Here is a 20041-nt window from a genome sequence, read left to right as displayed (position 1 = left end):
TGATAACGGATTTCCCCAAGTTTTCCGAGAATAGCAATGGTTTGTTTTAGATGTATAGTTTACAACAATGATGTACGATTAAAACACAAATAAAACTCATTGTTAACTAACTGATTTATATTTCGACCTAGTCCATGATAAACTACTCATCTGGGAGGGGCTTAACTCTACGTAACTAAGCAACCGTTTGAACATGTAGGCTGTAACAACAACAACAGTCTACTTCATTCCACCGGTTGAATTATCTAAATACTTAGAAGTTGTATTGGCATAATTGTAAATTGATTTTAATTTTTATATTTAAGCTTATTTATATATACATATATACATATATATATATATATATATATATATATATATATATAATATCTGTGTCGTATGAGGCCTCCCGGGTAGCACGTGAGCGCTGGCGCCTCGCCCCCTTTTTGAATTTTGTGTTTTGTTTTTTTTCTGCTCCCTGCCATTCTAACGTCCCATGGTGCATTGCGTCAGTTTATAACGAATTCGGTTCGTCGGTGGGGTTTAGGCGCCATTTACAAGCGAGTGTTTCAGGTTGGAAAGCGATTCAAAATGACCCGGGATTAATACTTCTGGACGCTATTTCCTCGGATATCAAAGTCTTTTTACGGCCTCGTTTAGGACAGAAAACATTCGGACTCAGCCCTAACGAGTGACTCACAGGTAAACCGAGAAGGATTTAGAAGGGAAAACTAGTCGGGCAAATCGGTTCGCAGAAGGCGGATAAGTTATCGCTGGCTCTAACGTACGCCCGCTCCGGAATACGTGTTAAGCGGAACTGTTTTTAACGGATCTCCTGGAAATACATTTACAACAACAAACTAAACCATGGTATCAGGCGTTCGGTTAACTTTAAAAAGCGCATATGTAATGTTGCTGATCCTACCGTTGACGTGTAAAGAGTGGCGCAGCACGTACGCGTTTTGTTCCACGTAAAGTTCGCCAAAGACTTCGTCAAAGGCTGCCGAGTAGAATAACGTCACGTGTAACGATTTCGCTGGATGTAGTTTTGGGTCCAAATCCGAACGGACAAAGCTGGTTAGGCACGACTAGCTGGGCCAACCTGCCCACAGTACTAATTAGTATAACCAGAGCTAACGCTAGCTACGTGCAGAGAGTCGCTGTTAGGACGTGGTTCTGGGAATCGGGGGGGGGGGGGGGGGGGGTCAGCGCTTCAACCCACCATGTACTGGACCTTCACGGGTCCAGAGAGGTCCTCTGACCCGGGTGAAACGCTGCGTGGGCTGCCTCCATGGCCGTGCAGGTCTCGGTGGGACTCGTGTTAACGGCGGTCCTTTAGTCCACTCCCCACACGCATCGTCGCTGGGGTTTGAGCAGCCCTGCGTTTTTCATTATCTGTCACATTAAGACTTGGTTCTGCACTTTTCCGCGGCCTTGCAGCCCGGGATGACTGTTACAGGGACTATGATCGCTAACGTTACACGGGAGGATTCTTGTTTTTTCATAATGGGATCGGTCTCACTACAGATCTCTGGGTTTTGGTGGGTTTCGTGCAGATTTAGTCCGTTGCAGAGTGTTTTGGAGCGTTGCAGTGAAACAGACAGAAATTTGAGCGCTGCTAAAGAATAATCCTGTGCAAGATGCTGCGGGCAGTCACTGCATCGTCTGCGTTATTATCTGAAGAACACTTAACTTATAAACCAACTAGCGTTAAACGGACAATTTGAAAGATATTCCCACTCAAAACTAATCATTTGGATTTTGCATTTAGTCATTTCTTAATTTGCTGAAAAACAAGGCCACATAGTTAACGTGGATACAATGGATTGGCAAGAGTGACAGGCGCAAAAACAGACATGGGAATATTTTTTTTATTTTTTTGAAACCTATGATCCGTTTAGATTTCGAATCATGCCGTCCAAAACGGCCAAGAGCTCCACTGCGGCCGCCAAGTCGAGAGGGAAAGGGTCGCAGCCCCGGAGTGACTCCGAGGACGAGCTGGGTGGACCCCCTAAAGAAACCAGTTCCAGTGCTCAAGAGGAGGCACCTCCGACCGCTGGCAAGTAACAAAGGCTGTTCTGGTGTCTCTGCATCCAAATAAGTTGTGTTCACTCAATGGCGATGGGTGTCGTTGATGGAAGGCTGTGAGTGCCAGTTGGCACGGTTTGATTAGTTGTCTTATTTTTGGTCATTAATTAACCAGCCCACGGTCAGATAGGTCCATGTTTTTTAAGAAGCGGTTATCAATAAATCGAAATTATATTTTTGGGGTTATAACTATTATGGCGTCGAGTGTTGTTTTTCAAATCTTCTCAACGAGCAAGGTAATATATTTAAAATAATGATGTGTTTTCCTATTCCTGACAATGGATATTCAACATATTTTTTAAGTCGAAGAAGGAGCATTTAGGGCAGGGTTCAGTGCGTGTATAGTGTTTTGTTTGGTGCTGGTGGGGAGGAACTTTTTAATGTGTATCCATCGTTTGGTTCTGTATATTAACAAGGAGATTATTAACGAACATCAACTATGTGGCTCGTTGATGCTTCTCTGAGCACAATAGTGTTAACAGTAGTCGTATTCGTGTGGCTGTATGGAAACGTTATGCCGAAGGGTAAAAACCGTACAATCTGACTGACTGCATTGTGCTTATGATAAAGTGTTGTGTAGTTATTTATCCTCGACGGAGGCACTACAGCGAACTTTAAACAGGGACCTTCATTGTGTGTGGCTTTTGTGCAGTGCATTGGATTCATGCGTTAACGGTGAAGATAGTTTTTCATGGTGCCCCTAGATTTAAGAACAAAGAAATAAGACAGTCAACTTTTCTCGGTGTCCTTGTCCGTCTGCTGTGTCCAACTCCCTGCCTGTTTTGTTTGTTTGTTATGCCCTGCCACCCATCCCCCACATACAGACGTCCCCACCTGAAATGAATCGCAATGAGGGATTTTAAAGTAATGCTTTTGCCACAGATCCGTCTCAGGGGCAGGGCGCCGAGGTGGTTGATGACCGAAGTTTGGAGGAGATTCTCGGTAGCATCCCTCCACCCCCGCCCCCCGCAATGACCAATGAACCGGGCGCTCCACGCTTGATGATAACGCATTTAGTTAATAGGAATTTTAAATCGTATGCTGGTGAGCAGATTCTGGGACCTTTCCACAAGGTACAAAATAATATGATTGGGATGATTTTCATTATTTGAAAAATATGAGTGGGATATGATTTTTTTTTTCCTGTATTATTTAAAGTCAATACAAATTTTGGATTGAATTGTTGGTCAGTACCAATTTTGCTTTCTTGTGTAGAACCTACACTTGTAGTAATTACATTCATTGTAATTTTGTCAATTTTTATAAAACAAATCCCTGTAGAAAATGAGTTATAGTTGTAGAAGTGCAAATTACAAAACACACCATTTTGATTTAGACAGCATCTTCCTCTTGCTGATGTGGTTATGTTCTGACATTCTTCAAATCTAGCTTCCAGGTAATTTTTCACTGTCTTGAGCTCTGCTATTATTGTGCATGAAGAAAATAATATATATTTTTATTAATGATTATTTTATTCTACTGATATTTATTTTCCTTTCCAGCGCTTTTCCTGCATTATTGGGCCGAACGGCAGTGGAAAGTCCAACGTCATAGACTCCATGCTCTTTGTGTTCGGCTACAGAGCTCAAAAGATCAGGTCGAAAAAGCTGTCTGTGCTGATTCACAGCTCAGAAGAGCACAAGGATGTGCAAAGCTGCACAGTGGAAGTGCACTTTCACAAGATTATTGACAAGGTATCTAACGCACACAGTCTTTTAATTTCTGTCCTCACTGACTTTTCACCACGCAAGCTAATTTCAGATAATTTTAGATATTTTTTCCAATAGACTTACTCGTAGTGTAACAAGAGTTTCACAAGTCGATATTGTTGCACAAATGATTCAGACAAAGAATCATAACAGTCAAAGTGTGAAGACAACAGCCACACAACCGGCCATATTATATTCATGTTTTTATTATTATGAATCACCCCCTAATAACGTTAAAGATCATTATTTTTATTTATATACTTTATTTTATGCTTCTATTAAATTCGTTTTGGCTATGGCACAATGTGACAAATAAAAGTTACTTTATGCCATAGTGAGAAATACCAAATAATTTATTTTATTAAAATCAGCTAGAGGAATATCACCTTAACGGTCTACATGTACACTCAGTCAAAGGGTGAAATAGGCAGATAAATTAATCAAATGTAACTTTTGTGATTTGTTAATCATTTAAATAATGGATAATTATTCTTTATCAGTCTTTCTCCCATGGTTTATCATTAAAGGTTAAATGTATTTAGCCTGATCCTAGAATACACTGGTACACACACGTAGGGCATAGCAGCCTCTTGGGGGGGGGGGGGGGGGGCTGGCCTCATGTTGCCATGGTGTGGCTGCATGGTTTTGCTTGTGATCGTTCTACCAGAGTTGTCAATATTCCTGGTGTCGTTATTTGATTGTGTGTGTGTGTGTGTGTGTGGCTTCTCCAGTACTTTCCTGCATGGCTGTGACCTCAGTAGCTTGATTCAGTGTTCTGCCCCTCCCCCGTGTGAGCCAGGAAGGAGAGGACTACGAAGTCATCCCCAACAGCAAGTTCTTCGTTTCAAGGACTGCCAACAAAGACAACTCCTCAGCATATAATATCGACGGCAAGAAAGCCACATTCAAAGATGTGGGGACTCTGCTACGAAGCCATGGTATTGACCTTGACCACAACAGATTCCTAATTTTACAGGTAATTAATTATATTCTCGTTTACTCGCTCCACATTTGTTTTACTTTCAAACCCCCTCTGTTCTGTCAAACTTGTCAACTCGGGTTTCGCTGCCCCTCTGGAAAGCCCTTTTCACCTAATAAATGTGGAGTGGCTCACTCCAAGCCATGGTGTTCTGTGACACTAGAGAGCAGGGGGCAGCCTCCTCCTCTCCTTGGACTGCTATAGCAGCGCATCATGGTTTGAAACGATGTCAAAAGTGTCCAAACCATTATGTGCTGCTGTAGAATTTTAAGGAAATTATTGCGATTTTACCTGAGGTCCACTGAGATGTGGCCGTGGACGGCGTTCCTGTCGGGAGGAGCGGTTCGAAACGGGCCCTGCTCATGTACCTGCCCCGCTTTAGCAGCACGTAAATATTGGTGTGTGAGACTAGACCCCGACCCCAATATTGGCAGTGCTGCTTCAGTGTGGCATGGTCACACACTCCATATCAAATCCTCCATGCTCAACTTTTCGTTTTCCCTCATTTAGCTTCTTTGCGGTACCGATATGCATGTTTTTGGTTTTGTGTGTGAAATAAAAAATTGTAAACAATTTTTATTTATTTTTTATTTTATCCAATGAATATTAGTAAATTATTATTGGTTGTATGGCACAACGGTTGATATGCACGAAACATTTTTTGTAAGTTGAAAGCAAACATTCTCTTTGCACTTGTGTATTTATATCGTTAACCTAATCTCGTGTGTTTAGAGACTGGGGCATGTCAAGCCCTATGCTGTGAGTAGGCTGTGATTATGAGAAGAGGCTTGAGCCTGCTCGCTGTTCACTTTCCTATCTGGTAAGGGGAAGAGGTCCATTTTGTGCTCTGGTCAGAGCAGAGGTTGATGGACCTCCCCCTCCCACCATCATGCATTAGCTGCTTCCTGGTTGGATATAAAAAAGAAAAGTTTAATGTAGCCTATGCTGCTTTGTAGCTGGAAATGGTGAATATTTAACTTGACATTTGCCTTCCATCTGTGTTTGAATTCAATGGTGTATGAATCTGCAACATGGAGGATATTGTTATATTCTAGCTATTTTTTCCATTCATGACTACCAATGTCATAAAAAGTTAACTGGAATAGAATATTTAAACAGATGTTAAAAACCCAGAGGTTTCTTGTACTTTCTACATTTAACTTATATCTTGGCTACCACTACCTAACAGGGAGGTATATAAAGCAATTTGTATTCTAAATTTATTATTTAGATTTTTTTTAAATTTAAATTAAGGAAAATAAAGTGACAAAGAAGCCAGATTAATGTGTGTTAATGAGTAGTGAATTCCTTACCTTATAAATGATTTTATGGTTCTTGCTGTTGTAAATTGATAAAGGGATAGTGCAGCACTTATTTTAAACCAATCAGTCTCGGTTGTGCTGTGGCATAGTTAGTTTGTATATTCAGATAAACGTTAAAAAAAAAGGACATGGCAAGGACATGGCAAATTTGCATGGCCAATTAGCTAAATTGATGGGTTAATCAAAAAGTATATTTAATATTTTGCATGTTTTTTCTTTCTTTATCAGTGTGGTTGCGAGGAAAGCCACATTATCGTAATTAACTTGTAATATTTTTATTACCTTTCCTAAATAGTTTTGTGTTTTGAGGGGGTGGATCTACTTTGTACTACTTCTGTACTCATAGCCGAGATCTTTGAAACTCTTCCAAAGGGGAGAACTAGGCTGACTACATGTTATTTCAATGTCCATGAAGGCTTTTCTAAACATTTAAATTGTATAGTAATCGTACAATATTATTATGGGTAATTTTTTTTGCCCATTAATCTGTATAATGTGGTGTGTTACTGTGCGTGTGCATTAACGTTTGTGTGTGTGGGGTGGTTTCTGTGTGTGTGTGTGTGTGGTCCCTCTCTCAGGGGGAGGTGGAGCAGATAGCCATGATGAAGCCCAAGGGCCAGACGGTGCATGACGAGGGGATGCTGGAGTACATGGAGGACATCATCGGCTCGTGCCGCCTGAAGCAGCCCATCCTCCAGCTGGCCCGCCGGGTAGAGCTTCTGAACGAGACCCGGGGAGAGAAGGTAGTTCAGCGTGAACACGGCCACCGCTGCACACTACCTTAACCCTAACCCTAATTTAAGGAAGTGGCTAGCTTTTAAAACTATTCTATTAATGCTCGGGTCACTTCCGCCCTTTATTCAATTTTCAACTAACTTAAAAAAAAAATGTTTGTTTTAGTTTAACTTTTTTTTTCTTTTTTTTTGAATTATGGCAAAGTTGTATATATTTTTGTTGCAGAGAAATATTGCAGAGCACGTCATTCAAGGTGGATACAAGGTTGTGTTGTTGTCGGGTCCTGCGGTCTCGGGCTGTAGCGGTGCGCGTTATTGGGGTATCTCTGTGATCTTTCAGCTGAACCGAGTGAAACTAGTGGAGAAGGAGAAGAACGCGCTGGAGGTGGAGAAGAACACGGCCGTGGAGTTCCTCACCCTGGAGAACGACATCATCAGGCAGAAGAGCAAGATCTTCCAGTACTACGCGTGAGTCAGCCCTCGCTGCCGATGTCCGGCCTTTGTTTTGGGGTTTTGAAATGTCACAAAAGGAAATTCAAAGCCAAATCGCCAAAGTACTAAATATAATAACTGCAAATGCCCTTAAATGGTTATCAGCTTCTTCCTGTAATTTTGCAGTGTTTTCTCAAACGTGGGTGTTTTCCCATTGCCGATCGGTAGCAGTCTACATGCTTGTTTTGAATGGCTTTGTTGTTGTTGTGTTTTCTTGCCGTTAGTCACGACCTGCAGAGGCGTGTGGTGGACAAAGAAGAGGAAAAGCAGAAGATCTTGGAGGACACAAAGGAGGTGACTGAGAAGAACACCAAGATCGCAGAGGACATGAAGCAAATGAACCAGGAGCTGAAGAACGTGGAGAAGTAAGTTCAATGCGTCGCTTTTGTTTTTGATCTAATCTCCCTAAAATTACAAATCACAAATGTGCATCGGTAGGCTGCCTAACCTACGGTTGGCAGCGTTAAATGTAAAGGCGCAGTAGCGATCCCCGTAGCAGAAAAGTATACTTAATTACTTGACTAATTGTAATGCTTAACTAATTTTTGCATCCAACATATGCTCATCGATTATCACGCTGCTCGCGGACTGTGAGTGGATGAGCTAACATGCTGGTCCCTCCTCAGGAAGCAGAACAAACTGAACAAGTACATCGAGACCCAGAAGGCCAAGTTCACCCAGCTGGACCTGCATGACGTGGAGATGAGGGAGAAGCTCAAACACACCAAGAGCAAGAACAAGAAAGGGCAGAAGCAGCTGGAGAAGGACAAGGAGAAGGTGGGTGGTTTTGTAGATGAATGAACCAATCCCACTGGGCTCTCCTGCTGCTGGTCTCCCTGTATCCGCCGTGGTCGTTCCATCTGTCATACTTGGCCTTCTCCCAGTTCTGTGAAGGCCCAGGATGTGGAAATCCCAATCTATAGGTTAAGGGGGCTAATTGTAGACAATTTTGAGACCAATTCACATTAATAAACATGGTGCTTACAGGCAATGTGACTTGGGACGAAATCAGAGTCCATTTCTGTTCCGACCCAGTTTTTTTTTTTTTCTTCTAGTTTTGTCTGCTGGCCAATAGTGAAACATGCTCCCTAGAAATACAATTTCCTTTGCCTTTAAAAACACACGGTCTGTTGTTCTGAAGCCTAGGGGAGGGATGGGGCAGACTACCTATAGGTGATTAGGTCTATTGTGTATTCAAATAAACCCCTTTTCCATCCATCAGTGGCTGGCTATGTTTATAAACTTATGAACATCACTTGTAGAGTAAGTAAGAGAGTCTGCTTAGCTGGACATGCCTGTCCGGTTGTTGTTGGCAGCCGTTGAAATGAACTGACCAGATTTTCACAGAAAACGTTTTGACAGCTTTAATAAAGCGGTCGAATCGTTAATGCTGTAATAAACCAATCGAAGCTCCCTCTTGGTAGTCTCCGCTTCACTTATTAACTTACTTAATCAAGTTAATCACTGGCTAAAAAAGGACAGCCAAATGGGTCCAGGCTTGAGACATTAGAGGATGTAACAGTATCCTGGTATGGCAACGGGAAAGACTTTACCTTTTCAAATCTTATTGTGTTTTCATGGCTTTTCTAACCATGCTCCCCGATTCATTTTTAAGAACAGCCAAATTAGCAAGAAGAAAAACTGACTGTTGAAATAACCTAGAAATCCAGAAAACCTTCCTGTCGGCGAAACAATCTTTCAGACATTAAAAAGGGTTAGATAAAAACAAGCATCCAAGCTGGCCAGTCGCCCACTAGGGGTCTGTGATGCTTTTGGTGGGTGCTCGCCCTCCTAAGCTCCCTCGAGTTCCCTGTCTGGGTCCCCTGGTTCTTTCTCTCGTGGGTAGGGGGCCACTGGCTTGCAGGGCCGCTGGGCAGAGGCACAGCGGTCCCCTAGGGAGCAGTGTTCTGCTGTGTGGTAGTCAACCATGGCCTGGCTTGTGTAACACTCCCAGCAGCCTTCCCTCCTCACCCCTAGTTAACCCCACAGAACATGGCCTACACTACTCCCGCTGCTCCACTCCACCCACGCAACGGTTCTGCCCATCATAGCTAGGACTTATTGAGTCTTTATGTGCTGTTTTATTCCTCATCTTTATCAAACCGACCCTTCGTCGGATTACATTTATGGTCTGCCGGTTCCCAATCTCTTGGTTGTGTTGAGCTGTACCCATGGGCATGGGTTGTTGAGCTGTACCCATGCCCATGGGTACAGCTCAACACAACCAAGAGATTGGGAACCGGCAGACCATAAATAGAAACCGATAAAAGAGTTGGTTTGATAAAGAGAAGGAATAAATAGCCGTTGTATGAAGGGTGTTCGGCGTGCACGTCACCAGCCCTAGTCACTGGGGCTGTGCGGCCTCCGACTCTGACACGGTGCGATCTGTACTGACCTCCGCGCTGGTTTCTCTGCCCGGTAGCTGGAGGAGGTGCGCAACGTGCCGGCGAGCAGCGCAAAGACCATCGCCGAGGCAACCGCCCGCAAGGAGGAGCTGGAGACGGTCCAGGTCAGAGAGGAGGAGAAGCTGAAGGAGGTGATGGAGAGTCTGAAGGAGGAGACCAGCGGCCTGCAGCAGGACAAGGAGGTATTTGAACCTTCCACCCCCACAATGCTTCACCCACGCCTCCCTGCTTGCGTCATCGTCTGTCTAAACAAGTCGCCGGTGCTTCCTGTGGCCTTGGTGTAGGACTAATTTGACCATCATTTTATGTGACTCAAAGATGCAGGAAGCCCACCTACCCCCGCACATCTGCAGCACCTTTCCTGCATTGACGTGTTTGGATTTGAGCTAGGGTCGGGTGATGTCCACATTTTGAAACCGTTAAGGCCTCTCCCAAAACCATTGCTGTTTATGGTCCAACCGTCGTAAAAAGCAACTGGTATCATTTAGTGAGGGCACCTCTTGGAGCGGCCAATGTGCCTTGAGCCGCTACGCTCTCTTCTGCCACAGGGTGGAAGCAATCGTCTGCAAATGCCGTTTTCCCTGAAGACATGGGATTTATTAAATCAGCATTATGTCTGGCTAAGGGTCTCCTCAAACAGTGTGATTTCGACAAGCAGTTTCGCCGTGAGATGGATCAATGTTGCCAGCCAGTTTGACAACAAGCAATAGCATCATTTTTCATGTTTGTTCTCAATATTTTACGTATGGCAATTATGGTTTGAGGCATAATTTTACCATGCTCATTCATACTCATCCTACCTGCTTTTAAGGGCATGGGGTACGAAATGGGGAGTAGACCTCACTTTGATCAACATTTAAATTGCCTAAGGGGCTTTGATACTGAGGGCTCTAAAATGGCAGCTAGGGCCATCACCTCGAGGGACACAGTGATTGAGCCAATCAGAGAGTCGCACTACCCTAATTTGGAAGAAGTTGGTTGAGAAATAGACAAATTGCCAATAGATTATAGCCTGGCCATTGCCAGACCAAGCTCAATCCTACATTGCACGTTGGTCTGGGGAAGCTGCCGTCATTTTCTTCAGCACAAGAGGCGTGATCAACGGGCCTAGTTCAAACGACTCTGTACGCGATTGGCTGCTTGCCGTCGCTTCCCCGTCGTCATTGTGTTAAACCAGCCAATAGCGCGCCGGGGGGGGAAAGCCAGCTTGGTGATTGTCTCCCGCAAAAACGTGTCGGAAGCAGAAAGGAACGTATCGCTCTTCTCCGGACCCTTCTGCAGGGCGGACTCAAACCGCCGGCAGAACGGGCGGGGCTACCCGGGCTAAGTAGATGAGGTTCTGACCACGGTCCCCGCTGTCGTCCCCCAGGCCAAAGAGAAGGAGCTGATGGAGCTGAGCAAGGCGGTGAACGAGACGCGCTCCTGCATGGACCTGGCCCAGTCGGAGCTGGACCTCTACCTGAGCCGCCACAACACGGCGCTCACCCAGCTCAACACGGCCAAGCAGACGCTGCAGTCCACCTCGGACACCCTGAAGGAGCGGCGCGCAGCCATCAAGGACCTTCAGGAGAAGATCCCGAAGAGCGAGCTGGAGCTCAGGAAGGTGAGGCCGGATGGTTTATCCCTTACATTCACGTTCACACTTGGGGGTGTTGAGTAGACGCTGCTTTCCAGACAGGGTCCAAAACTAACACTCGCCACTCGCCAATTACGAGTAGATTTTGTCTCTGGCTGGTAAATTTTTAAGACCACTCGCCACTCTGGCGAGTTATTATTTTTTTTACCGGCGAAAATTTAATTTTTCGTTACTGGAGGAGAACGACGCTGGTATCTGCTAGTTTCCTGACAGAGTAGTGTCTTTTCAGCAGAGACGATCTTTTGGCACGTAAGCGCGTGATGCCACCATTCAGCGTACCCATTGGTGTTGTTTGGCGCGCCCAGTAGAACTGCTAGTTTCCTGACAGAGTAACGTGTCTTTCCAGCAGAGTTCTCCAAGTACGTCTCGCTGCGGCCTGCGGGAAGGCGGGGCGTGACATCACGCCCGCCCACATCACGGGCGAGTGCATTCTGGGATTGTTTGCGCCCGAATATATTAATAATATTTTAACGGTAAATTACGTAAATATATATATATATAAAACGGGTGGCATAAATCAAGCGACCTGATTGGTTCCTAACTGTTGTATATTGAGCGTATAGTTGTCTGAACTGAGTGAAGTGAGTTGTCGTTCTGAGTTATCAATATTATGGCTTCGTTCGCTCGTTATCAAATGGAAACCATCCATCGTAACGTTACAACTTACTCCCTGTGATAAAATAATGTATAGACTGTGTGCTAGACCGATCTAACGGGGTCATCCCTATGTTCCCCGCTTTGTATGTGACCGGTGTTTTTCGTAGGTGGAATCCGGAAGAATGAATATTAGGGTTACGGTTATGGTTAGGGTTAGGATGAGGGTTATGGTTAGGGTGAGGGTTACGGTTATGGTTATGGTTAGGGTTAGGAGTCAGCGTGTGAGTTTGCCTGACAGGCTGTCTGTCCAATCCTAGCGCTTGAGGCGGAACTTTTTCCGGATTCCACCTACGAAAAAACGCGACCGGGGAACATAGTTTACGCTCCCGATCTAACTCTAACTACTACCACAGGTAACTCTCTCGTTACCTGTGGAGAAATGTTGGGAACAGACCTCGCTATGAGTAGTCGAAAAAAGAACTTTCACTTAAGTCATGTCTTTGAATACTTTGTCCACCACTGGTCAGATATTCATGTTTATATAGGGCTGTTGCAGTCTGGTTGAGCTAAAATCAGAAACAGTGATTCATATTTTAACATACATTGCTACTAGTATTAGTGCATATACTATTAAAATATTGATTGAGAATCGCATATTAGACCCAAATGACATGTTAAATAATACTGATAGCAATTCACAACACTTAAAAGCAATTTTTATTTGGTTGGCTGGTAAAATATCTGCCTGGCTGGTAAAAAATTTCACTTACCAGCCAGCCTGGCTGGTAAGTGAAAAAGTTAGTTTTGGACCCTGTGTCCAGAGCCTCTTACAATAAGTACATTAGTCAGAAGAAATGGAAACAACAGTATATCACTGTCGGTACTAGGGATGCACCGAAATGAAAATTCTTGGCCGAAAACGGGGGGGGGGGAGCTCGTTCCACCACTGTGGTGTCAAAACGGACAAGAGTTGTGACTTTGATGATGGGCAGCGTTGGTGCGTGGCTGACACCCTGTCTTGTTGATGTGATTTGTGATCGTCTCTCGTGTGTGTGTGTGTGTGTTCTGCAGCAAGAGGGCGAGCTGGAGAAGCTGCTGCAGGTGGAGAGCGACGACAGGGAGCTGGTGAGGGACATGAGGCAGAAGGTGGAGGAGGCTAAGAGCTCCCTGTCCTCCAACCGCAGCCGGGGCAAGGTGCTGGACGCCCTCATGGCCCAGAGGAGCAGCGGCCACATCGCCGGCATCCTGGGCAGACTGGTGGGCACCCGCACACAGACACACAGACACACACAGACACACAGACACACACAGACACAGACACACGCACACAGACACACACAGAGACAGACACAGACACACACACACACACACAGAGACACACACACACACAGAGACACACACAGACACAGAGACACAGACACAGAGACACACACAGACACACACACACAGACACACGCACACAGACACACACACACACCCACAGAGACACACACACACCCACAGAGACACACACAGAGACACACACACACACACACAGGGAAACACACACACACACAAACAGAGACACACACGCTCAGACGCCCGCACGCACACACACACAGACACACACACAGAGACACACACACACGCTCAGACGCACGCACACACACACAGAGACACAGACGCACAGACACACTGAGACACACACACGCTCGGACGCACACAATCTGAGACACGCACACACTCTGTGACACATACACACTCTGAGACACACGCTCACAGAGACACACACTCGGGCGCACACTCGGAGACACGCACACACTCGGACGCACGCACACTCGGAGACACGCATTCACAAACACACAGACGCACACACTCTGAGACACACACACACACACACACTCTTGAGACACACGCTCACAGAGACACAGACACACACACACACCCACCCCCCTATCAGCCGACGCGGGGTCGTGATGGCGCGGGCCGTGTGTTCTTCTCCAGGGGGACCTCGGGGCTATAGATGAGAAGTACGACGTGGCCATCTCCTCCAGCTGCGGAGCGCTGGACAACATCCTGGTGGACACCATCGACACCGCCCAGAAGTGTGTGACCTTCCTCAAGACTCAGAACATAGGAGTCGCGACCTTCATAGGCCTCGACAAGGTGAGGGGGACCCCTAACGCGTGTATAGCGACGGGAGAGGTTGGACCAACAACCAGTACGTGTGGTTCATCAGCGAAAGTCATGGTGTGTTCCAGGTGCCTCGGACAGCAGCCTTCCGAGTTGCAAATGGGGAAATCTCGCAGCTTTCTTGCGGCATTTCACGGAGGCACGCCCCCTTTTGGTCGGGCCCCCTCGGAATTCTAAGAGTAGACCGAGTTCAGTGATGACGCTCTCATCAAAAATGGCTACGCCCGTGAAGAGATTTATTTTCTTTGTATTTGTACCACGTTGGTCATTTTAATGTCGATTTTTTTTAAATGCTCTTACACACTTGATTACATGGCTACTTTATTCCGGTCACCAATTTATGCATTGCACGTTCTTGCTGCGCGTGCATTACAATGTAAAGTTGTGATGTTTGTTTTCGAGCGGGTTTGCTCAAGAGGCTCATGTAGCTAACAATAAACAACGACTAGCCAATTTCATGATACAATCACAAAGACGAATGGGAACGCTATAAGTGCTCCGAGACCGGAAATGATGTCACAGGTGCAACTCAGAAGGCTGGTGTCCGAGGCATCTGGATCACACCATCATTGTACTGGATGGGAGGGGGGGATCTCAGACCTGGTGGACGGTCTGATCCACGTCGCAGACTACACTCTGTGTCAGGAGTCTGTAAGGACGATGACTTGGCTCAATTTGAGTTCTGCTAAATGAAACCACTTCAGTATCTCTGAGCTCAAATCATATTGGTGGGTTTGCAGCTGGAGTTTGTGGAACAAAGAGATCTCACTTGACAGTGTCAATGTTTTTAGGTTGGGTGGGGGGGTGTAGTAGTCTAGTGTCTGTGGTTCAGCGTTCCATCCCAAATGTCTGACACTTGCCTGTAGGCATCCTTGAGCGAGACCTCGGCATGTGGCTGCACTGACGTGCATCTGGGGTGAAATAGTTGAGCGGTGAACTGAAACGCCCTGCCCCCCCCCCCGTTCGCCCCAGATGAAGGTGTGGGAGAGGAACATGGCACCCATCGCCACGCCGGAGAGCTGCCCCCGCCTGTTCGACATGGTGCGGGTGAACGACGACAGCGTGCGGCCGGCCTTCTACTTCGCCCTGCGGGACACGCTGGTGGCCCAGGACATGGAGCAGGCCACGCGCATGGCCTTCCAGAAGGACAAGCGCTGGCGGGTGGTGACCATGCGGGGGCAGATCATCGAGATGGCCGGTGGGTCCGCCTCACTCAGGCCCGAGGGAGGGAGGGAGGGACCTGAATGTTTAGTTGATGTTGATAACAGGGTCGCCACCATCAAACGTTTGCTTGCTTTTGTCCAATATGCTGACGTTTTCAGATCGTTGGGTCTACAGCAATAGACCCTTTTAGTTTAATACCAGACGACCAGACGATGGTGAACCCTGATCTTTAGCCTAGCCCCCGGGTGAGCTGCACCTCCCAGATCTGTTCAACCGTTTGTGGTCCTCCCTCCCAGGAACCATGACCGGAGGAGGGCGGGTGATGTCCGGCAGGATGGGCTCCTCCATCGGGGCCGAGGTCTCCCAGGACGAGGTGAGCTCCCAGCCTGCCCCTTGTCTTCATCATCATCATCATCACCACCACCATCACAGCAGGCCTTCACTCCCCGCCCCCCCCTTTATTCATGGCTTTGTTGACGTGCGTCCGTCCGTGTGTGTGTGTGTGTGTGTGTGTGTGTGTGTGTGTGTGCGCTCCAGCTGGACCGCATGGAGGTGAAGCTCCAGCAGAAGGTGGTGCAGCTGCAGGGGTTCCAGGAGAGGAAGCTGCAGCTGGAGGAGAGTGTGCAGGGCCTCCGACCCCAGCTGCGGGAGATGAAGAACACCCTGGAGAAATACTCCAAGAGCATGACGGTAGCTCGGCCCTCCTCCACGCATCGCTTGGTCTCTCCCCTCTCCTCCCCCTCGTTAGGTCGTTGCATATTGAATAGTTAAGCCGAATTCCCTACTATTCACTGAGGTGAATACTTTTTTTAGTATATACTACACGTGAGCACTCCAAAAATAAACAGGGTAACACTTTTTGCCGGGATTTATTTGCTTTTATCAGCGTGACGTGAAGACCGCCACACGCGCAAAACAATATCCCGAGTTTGAGATGTCAATCGTGGGATATTGCCCAATATTCCGAGATAGCGAACCAATCAAAACGCGCCATCTCAGGAGGTTCACGTGTAGCATATACTAACGTTGAATGGTGTGCACAGGCACAAACGGAACGGTTAGCGTAACCTTCTGATAAACGTTGAACTCTGAAGCGGTCAGACGTCGCTGTGTCCATTTCCACCCTTGCACTCGTGTGATGTGTCTCACTGCACGCTGTGATCCGACGGCTGACCCCGTGTCCCTGTGGTTCCCTCGCAGAGTCTGGCCGAGCAGGAGGCCCACCTGAGACCCCAGATCAAGGAGCTGGAGGCCAACGTGCTGGCTGCCGCCCCGGACAAAGCCGTGCAGAAGCAGATGGAGAAGGGCCTGCAGGCCTTCAAGAAGGGTAGGTCCCCCCGGAGACCCAGAGCCTCTCCCACACCACCTCTGACCACCTCTATAACGCACAGTGGTCGAACCTGAAGTGGACTGACCTCCTGGTGTTTCCCCCCAGACTTTGAGGCGGCGTCCAGCAAGGCGGGGAAGGTGGAGGCAGAGGTGAAGCGGCTCCACACCCTGATCGTGGACATCAGCAGCCACAAGCTGAAGGCCCAGCGGGACAAGCTGGACAAGGTCAACAAGGAGCTGGACGACTGCTCCTCGGCCGTCACCAAGGCCCAGGTGGCCATCAAGACGGCAGCGCGGTGAGCAGAGGCGCCGCCTCACGGCTGTACACGCTGGTCCACGGCCTCTCCCAGGCCTGATCCTCAACACTGACCTCCTCCTCCTCCTCCTCCTCCTCCTCCTCCTCCTTTATCTTTCTCTTCCTCCTCCCTCTTTCTCTTCCTCTTCCTCCTCCCTCTTTCTCTTCCTCTTTCTCCTCCCTCTTTCTCTTCCTCTTCTCATTCTCCTCCTCCTCTCTGACCCCAGCAACCTGAAGAAGTGTGAGGAGTCGGTGAGCCGGCTGGAGGAGGAACAGGAGGAGAACAAGAAGACGGTGGAGGAGCTGACGGCGCTCCTCAGGAAGCTGGAAGAGGAGGCTAACGAGGTGATGAAGGCCTGCCAGGAGGCCGAGGTGAGTTCTGCACCACTCTGGGGCTGGGGGGTGGTCACTGGCCTGGTGGGGTGTTCTGGGTACTACAGCGTGCCCCCCGGTGGTCCAGGCGGCGCTGCCGGAGGTGCAGCAGCAGTACCAGGCGGTGGTGAACCGGATGAAGGGCCTGCAGCAGCAGGAGCACGCCCTGCAGGAAGAGTCGCTCAGCATCCGCCTCCGCATCGAGCAGATCGACGCCTCCATCGCAGAGCAGGGCGGCAAGATCAGCCACTACCACAAAGAGGTGGGGCCGGGCCGTTAGTACATCAATTATTGGGATCTCGATTTTGGCGTCAAACGATCACAAAACTAATATCATCGAGTTTTCGATTTTCCTCTTCATTAAATGTTTTACAAAGAGAACAGCTGGATGCATATCTGTACTATCTGTGTTATTTTAGATTTGAACGTTTTCTTTTTGACCATTGTGTGTATTTTTTTTGTAAGTTCTCAGTTACAAAGTGTTCTTTGGGAGGGACATGCTGAATAAATTTTTTCAAACACAAAAATAATCGTTCGAATAATCGTCATTACAGTATTGACCAAAATAATCGTGACTATGATTTTTTTTCTTCCCATAATCGAGCAGCCCTACAAAGAGGTGCCGGGCCTTTATGTGGGGACGTTCATATATCCCGGCTCAGCTTAAGGAGAATGAGATGGGTGGACACGTCTGTTATCCTCAGCGTCTCTGACTTCCTTTTCTTCTGTCGCTCTGCCTCAGGCCTCCAAGCTGGCTCTACACGCTATCGGCGACAAGCCGGCCGAAGAGCTCCCCAAGCTCAGCACCGCTGACCTGGAGGCCATTGGGGACCCCAACGTCCTCACCAAGAACAGGGCCCTGCTGGAGGCGCAGTGCGCCCAGATGAAGCCCAACCTGGGAGCCATCGCCGAGTACAAGAAGAAGGTGGGTTGGTCTTCTTGAGCGAGGATCAACACAAAGGGTCCCTCCGTGAGGTGCTGCATGTTTAGAGACCGCCACTAACTCAACCAACCCCCAGGAGGAGCTGTACCTGCAGCGCGTGGCCCAGCTGGACCAGATCACCGGCGAGAGGGATGACTTCAAGCGCGGCTACGAGGACCTGCGCAAACAGCGGCTCAACGAGTTTATGACGGGCTTCAACATCATCACCAACAAGCTGAAGGAGAACTACCAAATGCTTACCCTGGGGGGCGACGCCGAGCTGGAGCTGGTGGACAGCCTGGACCCCTTCTCCGAGGGCATCATGTTCAGGTGGGACCCCGGTCAGATCCCGCCCCTCGGTGCTTATGCAGACGCTCTCTGCACAGAGCGGAGGTGTCCTCTTAAAGGTGACTCGGTATGCCACCGGGTGTGAGTGTGATTAGCCAACAAGAGCCGTTGGGAACATCTGCCTCTTCTGACATCACAAGTGAGCGTGTGCCGATGTGTGACGGATAGATGAGCACCGCTTTCTACGGTCCACTGGGTAGGCTGGCAGAGTGACCTATCCAGGGTACGTCTAGGTGGAGACGCCCACCTGTGATGTCAGAAGAGGCCGATTTTCCAAACGGCTTGTAACGGATAATCACACTCACACCCGAGGGTTTAATATGTCACCTTTAAGCCAGAGCTGTACGGATCCAGCTGTTGCACTCCAGGGAGGCGAACAGCGCCTCACTGGCACGAGGTTGGACTCTGACTCTCCATGTCGTCTGCACCCCGTAGCGTGCGTCCGCCCAAGAAGAGCTGGAAGAAGATCTTCAACCTGTCCGGGGGGGAGAAGACGCTGAGCTCTCTGGCGCTGGTGTTCGCGCTGCACCACTTCAAACCCACGCCGCTGTACTTCATGGACGAGATCGACGCCGCACTCGACTTCAAGAACGTCTCCATCGTGGCCTGCTACATCTACGTGAGTACCCCGAGCTCAGGGGGAGGAAGGGTCATGCTGGGGCCGGGCGGATTTCCTCCAGGATCAATAACGCACGGCCCGTGTATTGTTCCAAGAACTTCACAAAATGTGTTTGCAATTGTGTGTGAGTGTGTGTGTGTGAGCAACGCTGCAGCTGTTCTGTTCTTGTCAACCCATCAGTTCGCCTCTATTGTGAAATGCAGGACTGGTCATCGGGCTATATTGGGAAACCACCTGCTTTTGGTTGCTAGGGTCAAACTAAGTACTAAACCTTCTTTTACGGCTGGAACCAAGATGGCCTTTTGTTTCGCTGCACTGTTGATTCATATCTGAGGGCAGGGCTGTGGTCTCTGCTCCTCTCTGAGGCTGACCTGGTTCAGTCCTGTGGTCTATGCTCCTCTCGCTAACCCTTTCCCCCCTCACTGTCTCGTCTCCAGGAGCAAACCAAGAACGCCCAGTTCATCATCATCTCCTTGAGGAACAACATGTTCGAGATCGCCGACCGACTGATTGGCATCTACAAGACTCACAACACCACCAAGAACGTGGGCATCAACCCCAAAACCATCGTGTTCAAGGACCACAGGGCCGTCACCGCCTGAGGCCCCCCTTTTTAAATCATGTAAATAGAAGGTTTTTAATCCAATCTCTCTGCTGAACTCTTTATGTTCGACTCTGCTGCTCATGGCCAGCTGCATGCTAGCTGTATGCAGTTGGCTACTTTAATAAAAAACGATATTAAACTCTGAATGTCTTTACTGGTCAGACGGAAGGAAATGTACATGCTGGCCAAGCAGAGCTGGATGTGTATTGATCCTTCACGGGCGCAACAATCTATATTGGCTTGCTATGTTATGCATGCCGCCACAAGCGGCTTCA

The 20041-nt window shown here is 48.0% G+C and overlaps 1 protein-coding gene across 1 annotated transcript; it reads left to right on the top strand.

Moving 5' to 3' along the window:
* Positions 1-538: 538 nt before the first annotated feature.
* On the top strand, positions 539-19889 carry smc4 (structural maintenance of chromosomes 4). Its single transcript, XM_079732428.1, has 24 exons — positions 539-681; positions 1881-2038; positions 2950-3140; positions 3570-3761; positions 4576-4752; positions 6656-6820; positions 7152-7279; positions 7528-7668; positions 7930-8080; positions 9726-9890; positions 11078-11311; positions 13013-13198; positions 13925-14086; positions 15086-15311; positions 15574-15650; positions 15815-15967; positions 16478-16604; positions 16713-16902; positions 17129-17273; positions 17362-17535; positions 18016-18198; positions 18293-18525; positions 18979-19162; positions 19600-19889. Exons 2-24 carry the CDS (start codon positions 1891-1893, stop codon positions 19762-19764), a joined length of 3897 nt encoding a protein of 1298 aa, XP_079588554.1. The 5' UTR covers positions 539-681; positions 1881-1890; the 3' UTR covers positions 19765-19889.
* The last annotated feature ends 152 nt before the right edge of the window (positions 19890-20041 follow it).

This window comes from Pollachius pollachius (genome assembly GCF_949987615.1).
Source record: "Pollachius pollachius genome assembly, chromosome: 3".
In the NCBI taxonomy this organism is placed as follows: domain Eukaryota; kingdom Metazoa; phylum Chordata; class Actinopteri; order Gadiformes; family Gadidae; genus Pollachius; species Pollachius pollachius.
Note: the sequence above shows the minus strand (reverse complement) of the source record. Positions and strands in the feature narration are given on the sequence as shown.

Excerpts from the sequence above, each read along its gene's own strand:
- smc4 (XM_079732428.1), top strand. The coding sequence starts at position 1,891 with ATGCCGTCCAAAACGGCCAAGAGCTCCACTGCGGCCGCCAAGTCGAGA. Across the intron at positions 15,312-15,573 it reads GCAGATCATCGAGATGGCCG|GAACCATGACCGGAGGAGGG; the intron begins GTGGGTCCGCCT and ends CCTCCCTCCCAG. Across the intron at positions 17,536-18,015 it reads TCAGCCACTACCACAAAGAG|GCCTCCAAGCTGGCTCTACA; the intron begins GTGGGGCCGGGC and ends GCTCTGCCTCAG.